The 15,302-nt window shown below is 40.5% G+C and overlaps 1 protein-coding gene across 1 annotated transcript in view; it reads left to right on the forward strand.

Annotated features, from left to right (window-relative positions):
- DOCK11 (dedicator of cytokinesis 11) overlaps window positions 1-15,302 on the forward strand; it is a 214,575-nt gene that overhangs the window by 36,028 nt on the left and 163,245 nt on the right. Inside the window, exons 2-6 of the mRNA XM_032756251.2 lie at window positions 11,408-11,524; window positions 11,610-11,699; window positions 12,213-12,295; window positions 14,019-14,088; window positions 14,714-14,809. Of these exons, the coding sequence (XP_032612142.1) occupies window positions 11,408-11,524; window positions 11,610-11,699; window positions 12,213-12,295; window positions 14,019-14,088; window positions 14,714-14,809 (456 nt within the window). The remainder of the gene's footprint in view (window positions 1-11,407; window positions 11,525-11,609; window positions 11,700-12,212; window positions 12,296-14,018; window positions 14,089-14,713; window positions 14,810-15,302) is intronic.

The raw sequence follows: 15,302 nt of genomic DNA on the forward strand, positions 1-15,302 counted from the left end.
TTTTTTTGAAACAGAGTCTCGCTTTGTCGCCCAGGCTGGAGTGCAATGATGCCATCTTGGCTCACTGCAACCTCCGCCTCCCAGGTTCAAGTGATTCTCCTGCCTCAGCCTCCCGAGTAGCTGGGATTACAGGCGCCTGCCACCACATATGGCTAACTTTTTGTGTTTTTAGTAGAGGTGGGGTTTCGCCATGATGGCCAGGCTGGTCTCAAACCCCTGACCTGAGGTGATCCGCCCGCGTCAGCCTCCCAAAGTGCTGTGATTACAGATGTTAGCCACCACACCCAGCTGAAGTGTATATTTTCATTTTTAGTATATTCAAAGATATGTGAAGTCATCACCACAATTTTAGAACATTTTCATCACCTCAAGGTTATTTGTTTAAGACAGTCAAAAAACCTTTCATAGAGGTCAACTCCTAAGACTTCTTTTAAATGGTATCTCTGGTGATAGGGGGTTTGTCATAGGGAAGGGAATTGGCTTAAAGAAGAATATAAAGATTATAGATAGGGGCAGGCTTTTTTGTTTCAGAGGAGGATGTGTAAAAAAAAAAAAAAGCTGAACACCCAAGGGATAGTTTAACGGATGCTTGTCTGACTTAACACCCTTTCTAAGGATAGAGAGAGGCTAAGCTATAGGAGCTTTCATACAGTGAGACCCTATAAAGTTATAGAACATGGACAGGAAAGTGAGACATGAGTTTCTTTTTTTTTTTTTTTGAGATGGAGTCTCGCTCTGTTGCCCAGGCTGGAATGCAGTGGCACAATCTCGGCTCACTGCAAGCTCCGCCTCCTGGGTTCACGCCATTCTCCTGCCTCAGCCTCTCCGAGTAGCTGGGACTACAAGCGCCCGCCACCACGCCCGGCTAATTTTTTTTGTATTTTTAGTAGAGACGGGGTTTCACCGTGGTCTCGATCTCCTGACCTCGTGATCCGCCCACCTCGGCCTCCCAAAGTGCTGGGATTACAAGCGTGAGCCACCATGCCCAGCCAGTGAGACATGAGTTTCTAGAGAGACAAGAATTGGGAAAATAATTACAACTTATTAATAGGAGAGTATGCTGTAAGCTTAATTGAACTTGACTGAAGCTACATGAGAGCAATTGAGGACCAGGATGTGCTAGGGCCAATAGAACAGTAAAATTCAGGGCATGATCAGGAAGGGCTTTTTGGCAGCCAACTGTAGACACCTGCCTCACCTCACCAAGAAAACCTAGTTGAAGAAGGTGTGCCTGTTTAGTCACGAGTGGGATACACAGCATAAATGTAAATCACCTCACCATATCCTGAAATGTTATACCACGAGGTGGAGCATCTCCTGACGTTTTAAAGAGGTAAACTTAAGTCAAAAGAGCTATCACTTTATTTACTTTACATAGCTTTTGTTTGTTTGTTTGTTTGTTATTATTAATTTTTGAGATGGAGATTCGCTCTTGTTGCCCTGGCTGGAGTGCAATGTCATGGTCTCGGCTCACTGCAACCTCCGCCTCCCTGGTTTAAATGATTCTCCTGCTTCAGCCTCCCGAGTAGCTGGGATTACAGGCGCCCATCACCACATCTGGCTAATTTTTATATTTTTGGTAGAGACAGGGTTTCACCATGTTGGCTGGGTTGGTCTCTAACTCCTGACCTCAGGTGATCCGCCCACCACGGCCTCCGAAAGTGCTGGGATTACAGGCATGAGACACCACGCCTGGCCTTACATAGCTTTTAGAATATATTATCTCATGCAGTTGTATAAACTTAAAATATTGGGCTCAAAAAAGGTAGAGATAATTTCAATCAATGGATAGATTCAATATGATGGATGGTGGAAAACTAAAATATTTGTAGAAAGGTGCATTTTTGCCCCTATCAAGGTTGATTTTCAAACTAGAGTCTGTCAGTTTTCTTTACTCCGTTATCAAGAGCAAGTTAATGAGATGGGTAGACTGATTGCCAGATCCAGTGTGGAAAATGATGTGTGGCTGCTTTATAGATTACTGAGCTTCTCTAATGGAGTAAGTTTATGCTACTGTGTTCAAATGATACAAACAGGACCTCTAGGAGGTTATGTTTTATTGAATGTAAGTGATTTAGATGGCTAAATCTACATACCTATAGAACGCCTGTGCACTTTACAGTTTTTTTCTGCTTAAGAATGCAAGGTATGTTAGAGTTCTGTTTATAAAACTCAGGAAAAAGTCAGAGATGTCTTTTTGTTGTTGTTGTTACAAGTTTAAGGTGAGCACCAAGATCTGAGGCAGGTTATAAAATAGTTGATAAGCATAGAATGAGCACAATCTAATTTCTCCTTGCAGGAATGAATTATTTGCAATAATTTGTGTATGTCTTTGTGAACTCGTTAAATTCTTTGATTTGTTAGAAAGTCATTATGTATCTCCAAGGCACATTTGTTTTTCTTTCTGTCAATAATGGTGTACTAAAGAACAGAAAAAAATTTCTAATTTTAAAAAAGCTCTTTGCCATTCTAGGCTCTCAATTATTCAAGCCCTTCATTTCTTAAACGTCTTTTTATTTTACTTTTGAGTCATTTAAATGCTTATTAGCACAGAGTGAACACAAAAAGCCAGGAGGAATTGAATTCAAATCAGTTTTCCTACCTGTCAACCAGTTTGTTGAGTAAAGTTTTGGCTAAATTGAGTTTTGGGGTAGAAAGTTCATGAAAATTCTATTTATTCATTTGTAGATAATCAAGGTTATTTGCATAATATTTGAACTGGCTGTAATGAAAAACGTTTGTTAACCGAGTGTGAACTAATCATATAGTGCATAGTCTTGTTTGTTTCTTATTGTTTTTAAAGTAAATTCTTTGTAAGTTTTTAAAAGTAGCTCTTGAGTTTTTGTAAATAGTTAAATAGACTTGGAAAGGGGAAATAATTCGGCAGTTAAAACAATTTCTTCCCTATGCTAAAACTCTAAGGGAAAAAATGGGTTTTATGTTTCCTTAATGTTTCTATGTTAGATTTAAAGGCCTTCGAAATCATGTTTTGCTGATTCTTAGAACATTAAGTTGTTGTTCCTAAATTAAAGCTGGGAACTGAAAATTTAATTCTGAAAGCATCAGCAGCAACTTGTCCTTCTCTTCTTGTGTGCTGCCATTTTAGCTTGGAAGGCATATGTGTAAGATCAGTCTCTTTGTACTATTCAGCTGGTGATCCCTACACAGAAACTTCTGGCTTTGTAGTTCTCAGGGCTCTCTCCTAGGTTGTGTGGAGGATATTGAGGTGAATTAGACATGGTCCCTTGACAATAGCATACTGTTGTTTTTTTGTAATTTGATTCTTAACCACTTGAAATTGAATCTGCCAACTCCTTTCCCCCAAGTAAAAGACCTAAGGTGCTAATCCCTACTCATTGATGACAAATGCTAAATTGGAAGCAACAGCTTAAAAATGCAAAGATCCTTATCCAATTACACTAAAAGCTCTCTAAGCCAGTCATGTTCAGCATCATCAGGGCGATAGGAAGGCAAGATTTCACTTTGGTAAGAATGATAGCGTAGTTTGAGTAAGTTTTAGAAAATTCTAAAATGCAAAGTTCGTTCAAGGAAATAAAATGTGGTCAGAGCTGAGAAAATGATTTGCTTTTGTTAAGTTCAACGCATAAAGGTTTATGTGGATCATGGTTAAGAGCACTGGCTCGGGAGTCCATCAGATAAAGATTTGAATCCCAGCTCCACAAATATGTGACACTGGACCTGCCTAAGCCTCAATTTCCTCATCTGTAAAATGGACATAATAAAATAACCTCTCACAGGATTTTGGGGAGAATTAGATGAGATCATAGGTATAAAATGCTTAACCGGGTATACAGCAATGCTTAATGTAAGTGGTAAGAGAAAGTACAAGGCACTGTTTCCTGACCGACTTGGTGTTTTTGATCCTGCCTAGGAGACTAAGTAAACCACCCCAAAAGCAGTTAAGTATCCAGGGAATGTTATATATGAGTAAATGCCACAATAGATGGGAAAGACAATAAGGGCTGTTGGGGAGCGAGGAGGGCTATGCTATCATAAGAATCAGGTGAGCTAAGTGTGGGTTGGTAATAAACATGATCCACTGGTCTCATGGAAAGTATGACTTTTCGCTTAGCTGTTTACTTTAAGAAAGGTCAGTGTCCTGAATGCAGTTTGTATTTAGATTCTTACGCCAAGATTTTCCCCAGAAAATAATCTTTATGAAAAGATATTCATGTCTATTTTGCAAAGTTGGGTTCCGCTAATTAAAAAGATGCCCCCCCCCTCCACATAATCATTAGATTGTAGTTATGCCAAGCTCCTTCAGTAATTGGAGTTCCTATTGGGGAAGAGACAAAGAGATGAGCTGCTGAAAGATGGTCACATTTAGAACAAACAGGTCATGGTCATAACAAAGTCAAATACTCTTTATTTGAACCTCATGAAGAAATTTCTTACAGGCTGGACACAGTGGCTCATGCCAGCACTTTGGGAGGCTTGATGGGTGGATCACTTGACCTCAGGAGTTTGAGACCAGCCTGGGCAACACGGCAAAACCCCATCTCTATAAAAAATACAAAAATTAGCCTGATGTGGTGGCACACGCCTTTAGTCCCAGCTACTTGGGAGGCTGACATGGGAGGACTGCCTGAGCCCAGGGAGGTTGAGGCTGCAGTGAGCTGTGATCAAACTACTACACTCCATCCTGGGTGACACAGTAAGACCCTGTCTCAAAAAAAAAAAAATAAATCCTTACAGTTATGGTTCCATTATTGACATGCTGTAAAGGGTTCCTCTCTAGAAGTCTCTAATCTACAGTGGTGGCATCTCTCACTTCTGTGAATCATAACACAACGTTTGCTTCTCCTTATATTCACACACCACTCTTGACAGTTACCTAGTCTCTGATCTTACAGGGTTTATGAATAAAACTAGAAGGCAAGATGAAATGATCTGAGACCACATAAGTCGATATGGTGAAATTCTTCTGATTGATCTAACGGGGAATAGAGGGACTCACACATTTTAGTGTGCAAACACACTTGTACAGTTCCTTTTTTGGAAGAAGATATGGCTATCAAAGGGCATGATAGATGCACAGAAATTACAACAGTCTGTGATCAGCTCTCACATCTTGGGTTTATCTACCTTCCCCACGAGACTGTGAACTTCTCAAGGGCAAGGTCTGTTTTTTTATTCACCTCTGCATTACCAGGGGCTAGCACAGGAGCAGAACCTCAGTAGGAACTCAATAAATGCATCTTTATGCTGAACTCACTTTGTTTTCTGTGCTGCCGGAAATTGCATGCCCCCAGTGGCCATTTTGAGTGCAAAGTGTTATTTTAAGATGCTCTCTGGAGAAAGCACTCTAGGCTCTGCTTACAAATGTCTGAGAGGAAAGGAGAGCCGAATGACTAGGGGGATCTGGAGAAATTCCTAAGTGAAGGTGGTGGAGAAATGATGGGAAGGAGAGACTCACCTCTTTTTGAATGTGCTACTTCTATCCCAAGACTATTGTTATTTTTCATAAGAAAATGCTTAGATGTGATTGAAGCTGTAGTCTGACTGCAATACTGCAAAAAAGAACTTTTGGGCTAATCATTCTCTTTCTGAAACCGGTAGTTGCCGTGTTCCTCCTTGTGCTGAAACTCAGTTTGGAGGATGGGGTGGTGGTAGTGGTGGCGTGGTGGTGCAGGGATGTTTTTGAATTGGCCCTGTGCCCTACTGCTCAGCTTTCTGCCTGCTTTCTGGTATCCGTCCCAGTGTGATAAAGGAGAGATTCTATGAAGCCAGTGTTCACTTCAGACTTGCAGAAGAGACATTCTTAGAATTCTTAAGGAGAACTAGTTTCTAAAGTAAAAGATTTACCGGTAAACTAATGACCTTTGGTATGATATTTAAGCAGAAGTAACCCAGGCTCATTTTGCATTGCTTACAGATAAATATTATGTGATTATTCTTGTGTCTTACACATTTCTAATGATAACATGAATATGCTTGCTAGTCAAATGTGCTTTTGGATACATGAGTGGTTGGATGGTTGAATATATACATTCATGTACATTTTTATGTATTTATTTTAGTATTACAGGCATGGTTTTATATTTATACACATACAGTTACGATGATAAAAGATCAGTCATCCTGTACTGTGAATGTACAGGAACCACCACAAAATTGTAAAGTCTAAGTGGTGATGCTATTAGTGACCCTCAGTGAGGATCCATTGTTTCCTCTCTTTGGACCAGGAAGTGGACTGCAACTGAGTCTATTCTGACGAGTTTCCTTTTTTGCTATCTGTCCTTTCCACTTATATTAGAAATAAAGTTATCTCAATTTATGGAGCTGTGCATTTCTTCCCATTTGTAGAGTTTGCACATAGAAAGCTCATTGAGATTTGGTCCTTAGTGGCCTGTATAAGCAATGGAAAAGTGTACTGCATCCCACACCATGGTACCAAAATTGGCATTTTTATTTTACTAGAGATAGAAAAATGCAATTTATTCTCCTTTATGGGATGATATGAAGCTTTCTTTTTCGATAAATGTTTTCAATGAAGAAGATACTTGATTTGAAGAAAAATATGAAGTAAATAATAGTACAGATGGTGTGGTAAATATGAGGATTATATGTGAATAAGTTCGGGAAACTAATAAAAACAAGGATTAGGAGTTGGGGGACCTGGGTTTGAATCCCGGTTCAGCTCCTAATGTAGACAGATGAACTTAGGCCTCCAAGCCAGTGTCTTGATGTATAAAGTTGAAATGATGGTATTTTCCTTGTCTGCTTGACAAGAGTTTGGTAACAAACAGAACGCATATGAAAGTGTTTTCTTAAGACTGCAAAGTGACCTTGAAATGAATTAACAAAAAATACTAATATTATTAGCAAGTTATTCAAGAAAACTTGGGAGTCAGTGAATGAAAACTTTCAAGAACAAATCGTTTTGTTTTGTTTTGTTTTCCCCATGGTGAAAACTGAGTTGGTTCCAAATTTAGGTTGACGGTTTTCCTGTCACTACTTACGGGAAGAAGACTGAAACATATGCTCACTTCTCTCCAGATTGCATAAATGCCTTCGCCTTTTACTTAGCACTGCCCCGGAACTGTATGGAAGTTGCTATTATTTGAATGTTTATAAAGTACCACTTATTGTAACGGGTTTTTGGAGTTATGAAAAAGCACCTTTGCAGGCCAATCAGTGTGCACACTGGCAGAAAGGATAAATTACAAACCTGAAAGAAAGACCCTCTTTGAGTGTATTGGAAGCTTTTATGTATAAGTCTAATAATAGAATGAGAAAGCTGAATGAGAAAGTTAGATAAGGGATATGACGGAGACTGCAGGGCAGAACCACCATTAAATCATGATAATTCTATAGGTCAAAGGTTTTCTTTGTCTCTGATGCCTGCAGAGTTATAACTGAATCCTACTGGAAGGGAAATGTAGGGTTCAGTCCCTTCTCATCTTTCTTCTTGGAGAGATGAATCCTGATTCACAGGCCTAAATCTTCTATTAGGGGAAGCTTTATGGGACCCAGAATAGCCATCCTAACTTTTCCGCAATTGAGCTACCCCGGACAAAGGAAGTAGGCGTGAAGACCCAGAATGCTTAATCAGTTTTAAATGAAAAGTGAAACTTTGTTTTCTATAACATAAATATATGACCAAATATATATAAATATATGTGTTTCATTTTTAGAAGGTATATACTATACATTTAAATAAATGAGTAATTCAGGAATTGGAGAACATTACACTAAGTGAACTATGTCAGGCAAAGAAAGACAAATACTGCATGATCTCACTTATATGTGAAATCTAAAACAATCAAACTCATACAAGCAGAGTAGAATGGTGGTTACCGGGGGCTGGGGGCAAAGCGGGGGAGTTGGTAGTCAATGGTGGGATACAAAGTCTCAGTTAAACAGGAAGAATAAGTTTGGTTTTTTTGAGATCAATAGTATAGCATGCTGAATATGCCTAATAATTGAGTACTGTACATCTTATCACTAAGAATAAATTTCTCATGTTCTCATCACAAGAAATGTTAAATATTTGAGGTGATAGATATAACTAGCTTAATTTCATCATTCTACATTGTATTAAAAATCATAACACCACTTTGTACCCCATAAATTAAAACAATAAGTGATTCGTTTTGACATATTCTTTCCATATTAATTTGGAGCTACATTAGAAAGCTGAAGGAGGGCCAGGCATGGTGGCTCATGCCTGTAATTCCAGCACTTTGGGAGGTCAAGGCGGGTGGATCACCTGAGCTCAGGAGTTCGAGACCAGCCTGGCCAACATGGTGAAACCCTGTCTCTACTAAAAATACAAAGATTAGCTAGGTGTGGTGGCAGCCGCCTGTAGTCCCACCTACTCGGGAGGCTGAGGCAGGAGAATCGCTTGAACTCGGGAGGTGGAGGTTGCAGTGAGCTGAGATCATGCCATTGCACTCCAGCTTGGGCAACAAGAGCAAAACGCCATCTCAAAAAAAAAAAAAAGGAAAGAAAAGAAAAAAGAAAGCTGAGGAGGATTTTCTTTTTTTTTCTTTTTCAAATATACTTGAAGTAGGTACTTGTGAAATTATTTATTTATTTTTTTTTGAGACGGAGTCTCGCTCTGTCGCCCGGGCTGGAGTGCAGTGGCGCAATCTCGGCGCACTGCAAGCTCCGCCTCCCGGGTTCACGCCATTCTCCTGCCTCAGCCTCTCCGAGTAGCTGGGACTACAGGCGCCCGCCACCACGCCCGGCTGATTTTTTGTATTTTTAGTAGAGACGGGGTTTCACCTGGTCTCGATCTCCTGACCTCGTGATCCACCCGCCTTGGCCTCCCAAAGTGCTGGGATTACAAGCGTGAGCCACCGCGCCCGGCCTGGTACTTGTGAAATTATTGTACAGAGAAGTTGACAGATTCAACAGGTTAAAACATTGAAATTTGAGGACTGTTTTTGCAATCTGTACTAGGAAAATGGCACCAAAGCAAGACTTAGATTATTTTTAGTGCCTCAAGCTTGCTTTCTTAGATAGGACTTACTCATTCAATTTCTCTGAGAAATTGATCTCAGACTGTGAGCGTTAGAGCTGGAAGATGCAGTCAGTTTCCTTTTATTTGAGTCCATGGAAACACGGTAGGTATGGCCGAAAGGGGTCAGATTTTCCTGTCAGAAAATCTGAATTTCTCAAATAGGATTTTTTCCTTTTGTTTCAACTCATTTTGCAGTAGTATTTGCAGACATGAGAGGGATGATCAACTTGCTTTGATCTTTGTAGACATGGGTCTACCAATCCAAATTTAAGACTTGAAATAAAGCATAAAGGTTAGGATCTTTTAGATTTGTTGAACACTGAGATTATTGGTCAGAGTAGTTTACTTTAATCTTTCTAAATAATCTTCTACAGGAAACTCTGAGATGCCCTTCAGATATGGAAATTGGGTATAGCTGTGACCTGTTCTGAACCATGTATAAAAACTATTCTCAACTTTTCTATGGATGTAGTGATACTAGAGACTACCTCAAATACTATGTACAAAAATACAGGTATAATCCCGATGCTATTATAATATTAAGTCTTAATATAAATTACATTTGGGGTTTTTATTATAAAATTTTAAGGAAATAATTTCATATGAAACATCATCGTTAAAAATTACTACTGTCTGCCCAGCTTGGTTTAGAATAGAGTGTTGAGACATGGCTCTGGTTGAATCTGAATATCTCAAAGTTCATCAGCAATTAATGACTGGATGCCTACCGTGTGCCAGGTATTCTAAGTGCTGGGATTAAAGAAGTAAACAAATAGAAGAAAATCCCTGCCCTCAAATAGTCAGAGAGGTGAAATAGATGGTATATCAGATTGTGGTAAGTTCAATGAAGGAAAAAAAATGATAGGAAGGTAAATAGTGAGATCCCATTCCCAGTTCAGTACCATGCACACGAGAATCTTGGTATATTTCTTTCTTCTTCTTTCCGCCCCCCCCCCGCTCCCCCGCAGTTGCAGGGGTCAGGGCTGGTGGTGTGCACGCATGACAGCTATGGGTGCATGTACAGTAGTGATGGCCAGTGGTGGAAGTCAGGGTCACCTCATATGGCTGTGGGGGTTGGGGCTTATGGCATGCACACCTGTGACAATGAAAACTAGTGATGATAGACATTGAAGTCAGTTGCACGTGTACACACAGCTGCAGGGTCAGCCATGGGTGTGCAGAAGTGGGAGCCGTCTTTGTGTATTTCTGAGGGGAAAAAGAAAAGCAGAGCCTTTGCAGTCACAGACCTGGGTTTGAATTCCAGTTCTGAAGGCAGGCAAGTTACTTAACCTCAGTTAGGTCCAGAGTCTCTGCATCTGTAAAATGGGGATAATGATTCAATCTGTTTCATATTGCTATGAGTGTTACATGAAAAAATGTACAGAAAGTGCTTAGCACGGTGCCTGGCATATAGAAAGGGCTCAGTAAATGTGAACTGTTACCATTACTCTTATTATGTTACATCCTGGCTTTCTTAGCATCACTGACCCTGCTTCTTGTTACTTTAGCTTCAGGCTGGGCCCTACTATCAATGGCCAGCTCGCCTAGAAGAAGTCCAGCAGGGATCCACTGACTTTGTCACCTTGAACCTCACCCTTTCATAACCTGCCCACGGGATCAAGCATCTCTACTATCTATGCCTGCCCCAGCTATGCTGGAACTTAGTATGCCCATGAGACAGTGTCCCTGGTACAGAGTAGGAACATGAATGTTGATACTTTCTCCCCCAGCGTTGCCCAGAGAGTAGTACAGATGCAGTAAATACCAACAGGCAGACTTCCAAGTATGCCACTTTTTGTTTTACTTAAAATTCAATGATTTTTAGAAGGCACACAGATTAAGTAGAATAACACAGTTCTATTTCTCCAGAACTGTTTTTTTCTTTTTTTGGAGAGACAGGATCTTGCTCTGTTGCCCAGGTATAAGTAGCACAATCACGGATCACTACAACCTCAACCTCCCAGGCTCAAGTGATCCTCCTGCCCCAGCCTCCCGAGTGGCTGGGACTACGGGCATGAGCTATCACACCCAGCTAATTTTTGTACTTTTGTTGGGATGGGGTTTTCCCATGTGGCCCAGGCTGATCTCTAATTCCTGGGCTCAAGTCATCCACCTTCCTCAGCCTCCCAAAGTACTGGGATTACAGGCATGAGCCACCATGCCCAGCCAGAACTCTTTATCTTTAGCAAGGGAATGTCTGTGTGTGTGTGTGTGTGTGTGTGTGTGTGTATGTGTGTGTATGTGTTTGGGGTGTGTGTCTAGCTATGAAGAATATTTCTCTTGTGAAAGTGTCTCAATTAAGTACTTAAAAGTATCAGTAATTCCTTCTTTTGAGAAGTAATGTATCTTTAGTACATAGAAAGGAATTTAACTCTTGTGGGTTTGATCATAATAACTTTATTTTTGTCTCTTATAAAGGAAAAGGCCAAAGTTGTTGAGCCCCTGGACTATGAGAATGTTATTGCCCAAAGAAAAACCCAGATTTACAGCGACCCCCTCCGAGATCTGCTTATGTTTCCAATGGAAGATATATCTGTGAGTTCACAAGCACTTCTTTAAAGAAAAAAACCCCTATTTTTTCAAGCCAGTTCTTACAGCAAGAATGTTCTTTGTGTTCTAGATCTCAGTGATAGGTCGTCAGCGCAGAACGGTGCAGTCTACTGTACCAGAAGATGCTGAAAAGAGGGCCCAGAGTTTATTTGTTAAAGAGGTAAGAGGCTCAAAGGCCACAGAAGAATATTCTTCATATATTTAAAATATATACAATATTTATATGTCTTTATATATTTGTAACCTGTTTATAAATAAATAAATGTAAAATATTTAAAGTAGTCTTCCTTTAATGTAAAGGTACAATAAAATTACTAACATTAACTGGCCTAAATAACAAGTCTATATGATGTTAACAAGTCTATATGATGTTAACAAGTCTATATGATGATAAAGCTTAAACATTTCCACAAGGTGCATATGACCTTAGTGTTTTCCTTTTGGATTTGAATACTCTTTGCACTGAGAGTCAGAGTATTCAAAGGGCGTATGAATTGGGATTTATTGCCACCAACTGGGTAAGAGAGACACAGTTAATCCATAAAGGAAGATCCCAGTACAGTAATTGCCAAATGGTTTTAGAAAGCCTGTCGGCATAGTACCAGACTTTTAAAAAGTGGATATATATGTACTTTTCCTATATTTCAAATTCAAGATTCCTATTTTCTTTCAGTGTATTAAAACCTATAGCACAGATTGGCACGTGGTAAACTACAAGTATGAGGACTTCTCTGGGGACTTTCGAATGTTGCCATGGTAAGTTTAGCATTCCAGGAAAACATGCAACAGGAGAATTATTAAGCTTTTTTACCTTGTTAAAACCACTTGTGAGGCCGGGTGCGGTGGCTCACGCCTGTAATCCCAGCACTTTGGGAGGCCAAGGTGGGCAGATCACGAGGTCAGGAGATCGAGACCATCCTGGCTAACACGATGAAACCCCGTCTCTACTAAAAATACAAAAAATTAGCCAGGCGTGGTGGCGGGCGCCTGTAGTCTCAGCTACTTGGGAGGGTGAGGCAGGACAATGTTGTAAACCTGGGAGGCGGAGGTTGCAGTGAGTGGAGATCGTGCCATCGCACTCCAGCCTGGGCGACAGAGCGAGACTCCGTCTCAAAACAAACAAACAAACAAACAAACACCACTTGTGAAACCTTTCAGTGATAATTTGTAATAAAGCAAATCTTCAAGTAACCTGCATGTTTGGTTAAATGCAGTGTTTTGGTTAATTGAATAGGTTTTAACTTTCCTCTTTGAAATTCTTTCCAAAATGTATGAGAGCTCACTTTTTGGCTTTAGTGAACCTGTATTGATCATAAACTAAAATATAGCTGATGGTGGATAATGTAGTGAGCATTTTCCAGTAGTGCCAGTGAAAAAGCTTGATGATAATTCGTTCGGTTTGATGAACTTAGCCATCCTTTGGGAAAAGTGCATCTCTTTCAGTTGAATTGAAGGAATGGCATGAGCACACTGGCCCAGGAGCCAGACTGTTGGGGCCCAAATCTTATTTCTACCACTTACTAGCTGGATGACCATGGCTCAGTCACTTAACCTGTCTGAGCTCTCCATTTTCTCATCTCTAGCACTAATTCCTCACATGATGTCTTATGGGAAATGTTTTTGGAACAAATAGCAGAGGAATAAGACATTTGTTTAGCCCTTTGTAGTTTTCAGAGCACTTTCTAAAAGAGGAGAAAACTGAGTCCTATATGACAGCCTGGTCCTTGGAAAAAAAAAAAAAAGAAAAAGAAAACAGAGTCCTAAAATGACCAGTCCAAGGTCATACAACAAACAGCAAGAGCCAGAATTACACTGTTGCTTTTTTTTTTTTTTGGAGACAGAGTTTCACTCTTGTTGCCCAGGCTGGAGTGCAGTGGTGCGATCTCGGCTCACTGCAACCTCTGCCTCCCAGGTTCAAGAGATTCTCCTGCCTCAGCCTCCCGAGTAGCTAGGCTCACAGGCACCCGCCACTACATCCAGCTAATTTTTTTTTTTAATTTTTGGTAGAGACGGAGTTTCACCCTGTTGGCCAGGCTGGTCTTGAACTCCTGACCTCAGGTGATCCACCCGCCTCGGCCTCCCAAAGTGTTGGGATTACAGGCGTGAGCCACCATGCCCGGCCTGTGTTGCTTTTTGACCGGGGGAAGGAGAAGTTCTGCCACCACTAACAGCTCTGGCACAGGTTTCTTAGCAACTTTTACCCTCCCTAAGTTTCTGGGCTTAGTTATGTCTTCGCTGCTGGCCACATATGTGGAAGTCCTTACAGAAACACAAACTTACAGTAAGTTTACTCAAAGGGGAGAATCTGAATTTGGAAAGGACAATAGGATGTCTTGCCATTTTCTCGTTTGTGAAAGAAAGAAATCTGCTCATCTTGCTTTAACTGTTGTTGTCATTATTGTTGTGTTTTTGTGTTGTTTTTCCTTTTTTTTTTTTTTTGGTCTGTTTAGTGTCTAAGACAGTTCTCTTATATTTGCAGTAAATCTTTGAGACCAGAAAAGATTCCTAATCATGTATTTGAGATAGATGAAGACTGTGAGAAAGATGAGGTAAGAATGGGGGCAACAGTGGGGATAACTGTGCTAGTTTCCTCACCGTCACTTTGCTGAAAAAGATTTCAAAGGGAATTTCTTGAGAAAATATGAAGGAAATAATTATTTTGGAATGATCTGTGGCCAGCTTTCAAACTGGGTGCTTTTCAATTTTTTTTTAATTACTGTACTTTCAAGTAGGGTTTAGGAAAAAAATCAAGTGAGAGGGGCTATGATTTGTACATAAACATGTTCCCCACCTGTGGGACATGCTTGTGGAGTTGCTTTTCTTGAGTTGGGCATGTGGTGTGGTGATTCATCTGGACTCTCCTGCCTGATAGATTCCTCTTGGGACAGATGGCCCGGATGTCTGTGACATTTCGAGGTGCAGTTCGACTGTTTACATAGTGCAGAAGATTTCCCAGAAGAGAGCCCATACCATTCAGTAAATACTGAGTGCCTACTGTGTGCGTAGCACAGAGCCTTTCATTCTGCAGTCAACTATTTTAAATCCTCACGGGGAAGAGGGGACTTTATGTTTTAATTAGGAAATGGGCAGGGCCTCATTCTGTGCCCCTAAATGTTTTGCTAATTAGATGGCAGGCTGGCTGTTGTTTTACTGATAATTTTTGTTCTATTTCAGGACTCATCTTCTTTATGTTCTCAGAAGGGTGGTGTGATAAAACAAGGCTGGTTGCATAAAGCAAATGTAAATAGCACCATCACAGTAACCATGAAGGTAGGAAGTAGTTATTATATTATTCCATCATTTTAACGATATTGGCATAAGTAGCCTATCTGGAAACAATATTTATTTTACAAAGAGCCCTAGCAAAAAAAAAAAAAAAAAAAAAGGAGAGGATTCTCACAGACATATGGACGTATGGAATTTAAAAAATCTAAAACATCAGGATAAATTTAGAAGTGCAACTTTTTAAAGACATATAATGTAATGACTATCTGGTGAATCAGGATGTTTAAAAAGGAGGCTGTCAGTTGAAGAAGGAAAATAGCTTTGAAAAATGGGCATCGGCCAGGCGCGGTGGCTCACGCTTGTAATCCCAGCACTTTGGGAGGCCGAGGCGGGCGGATCACAAGGTCAGGAGATCGAGACCATGGTGAAACCCCGTCTCTACTAAAAATACAAAAAATTAGCCGGGCGTGGTGGCGGGCGCCTGTAGTCCCAGCTACTCGGAGAGGCTGAGGCAGGAGAATGGCGTGAACCCGGGAGG

This window comes from Hylobates moloch, unplaced genomic scaffold (assembly GCF_009828535.3).
Source record: "Hylobates moloch isolate HMO894 unplaced genomic scaffold, HMol_V3 SCAFFOLD_7, whole genome shotgun sequence".
NCBI classification, from domain to species: domain Eukaryota; kingdom Metazoa; phylum Chordata; class Mammalia; order Primates; family Hylobatidae; genus Hylobates; species Hylobates moloch.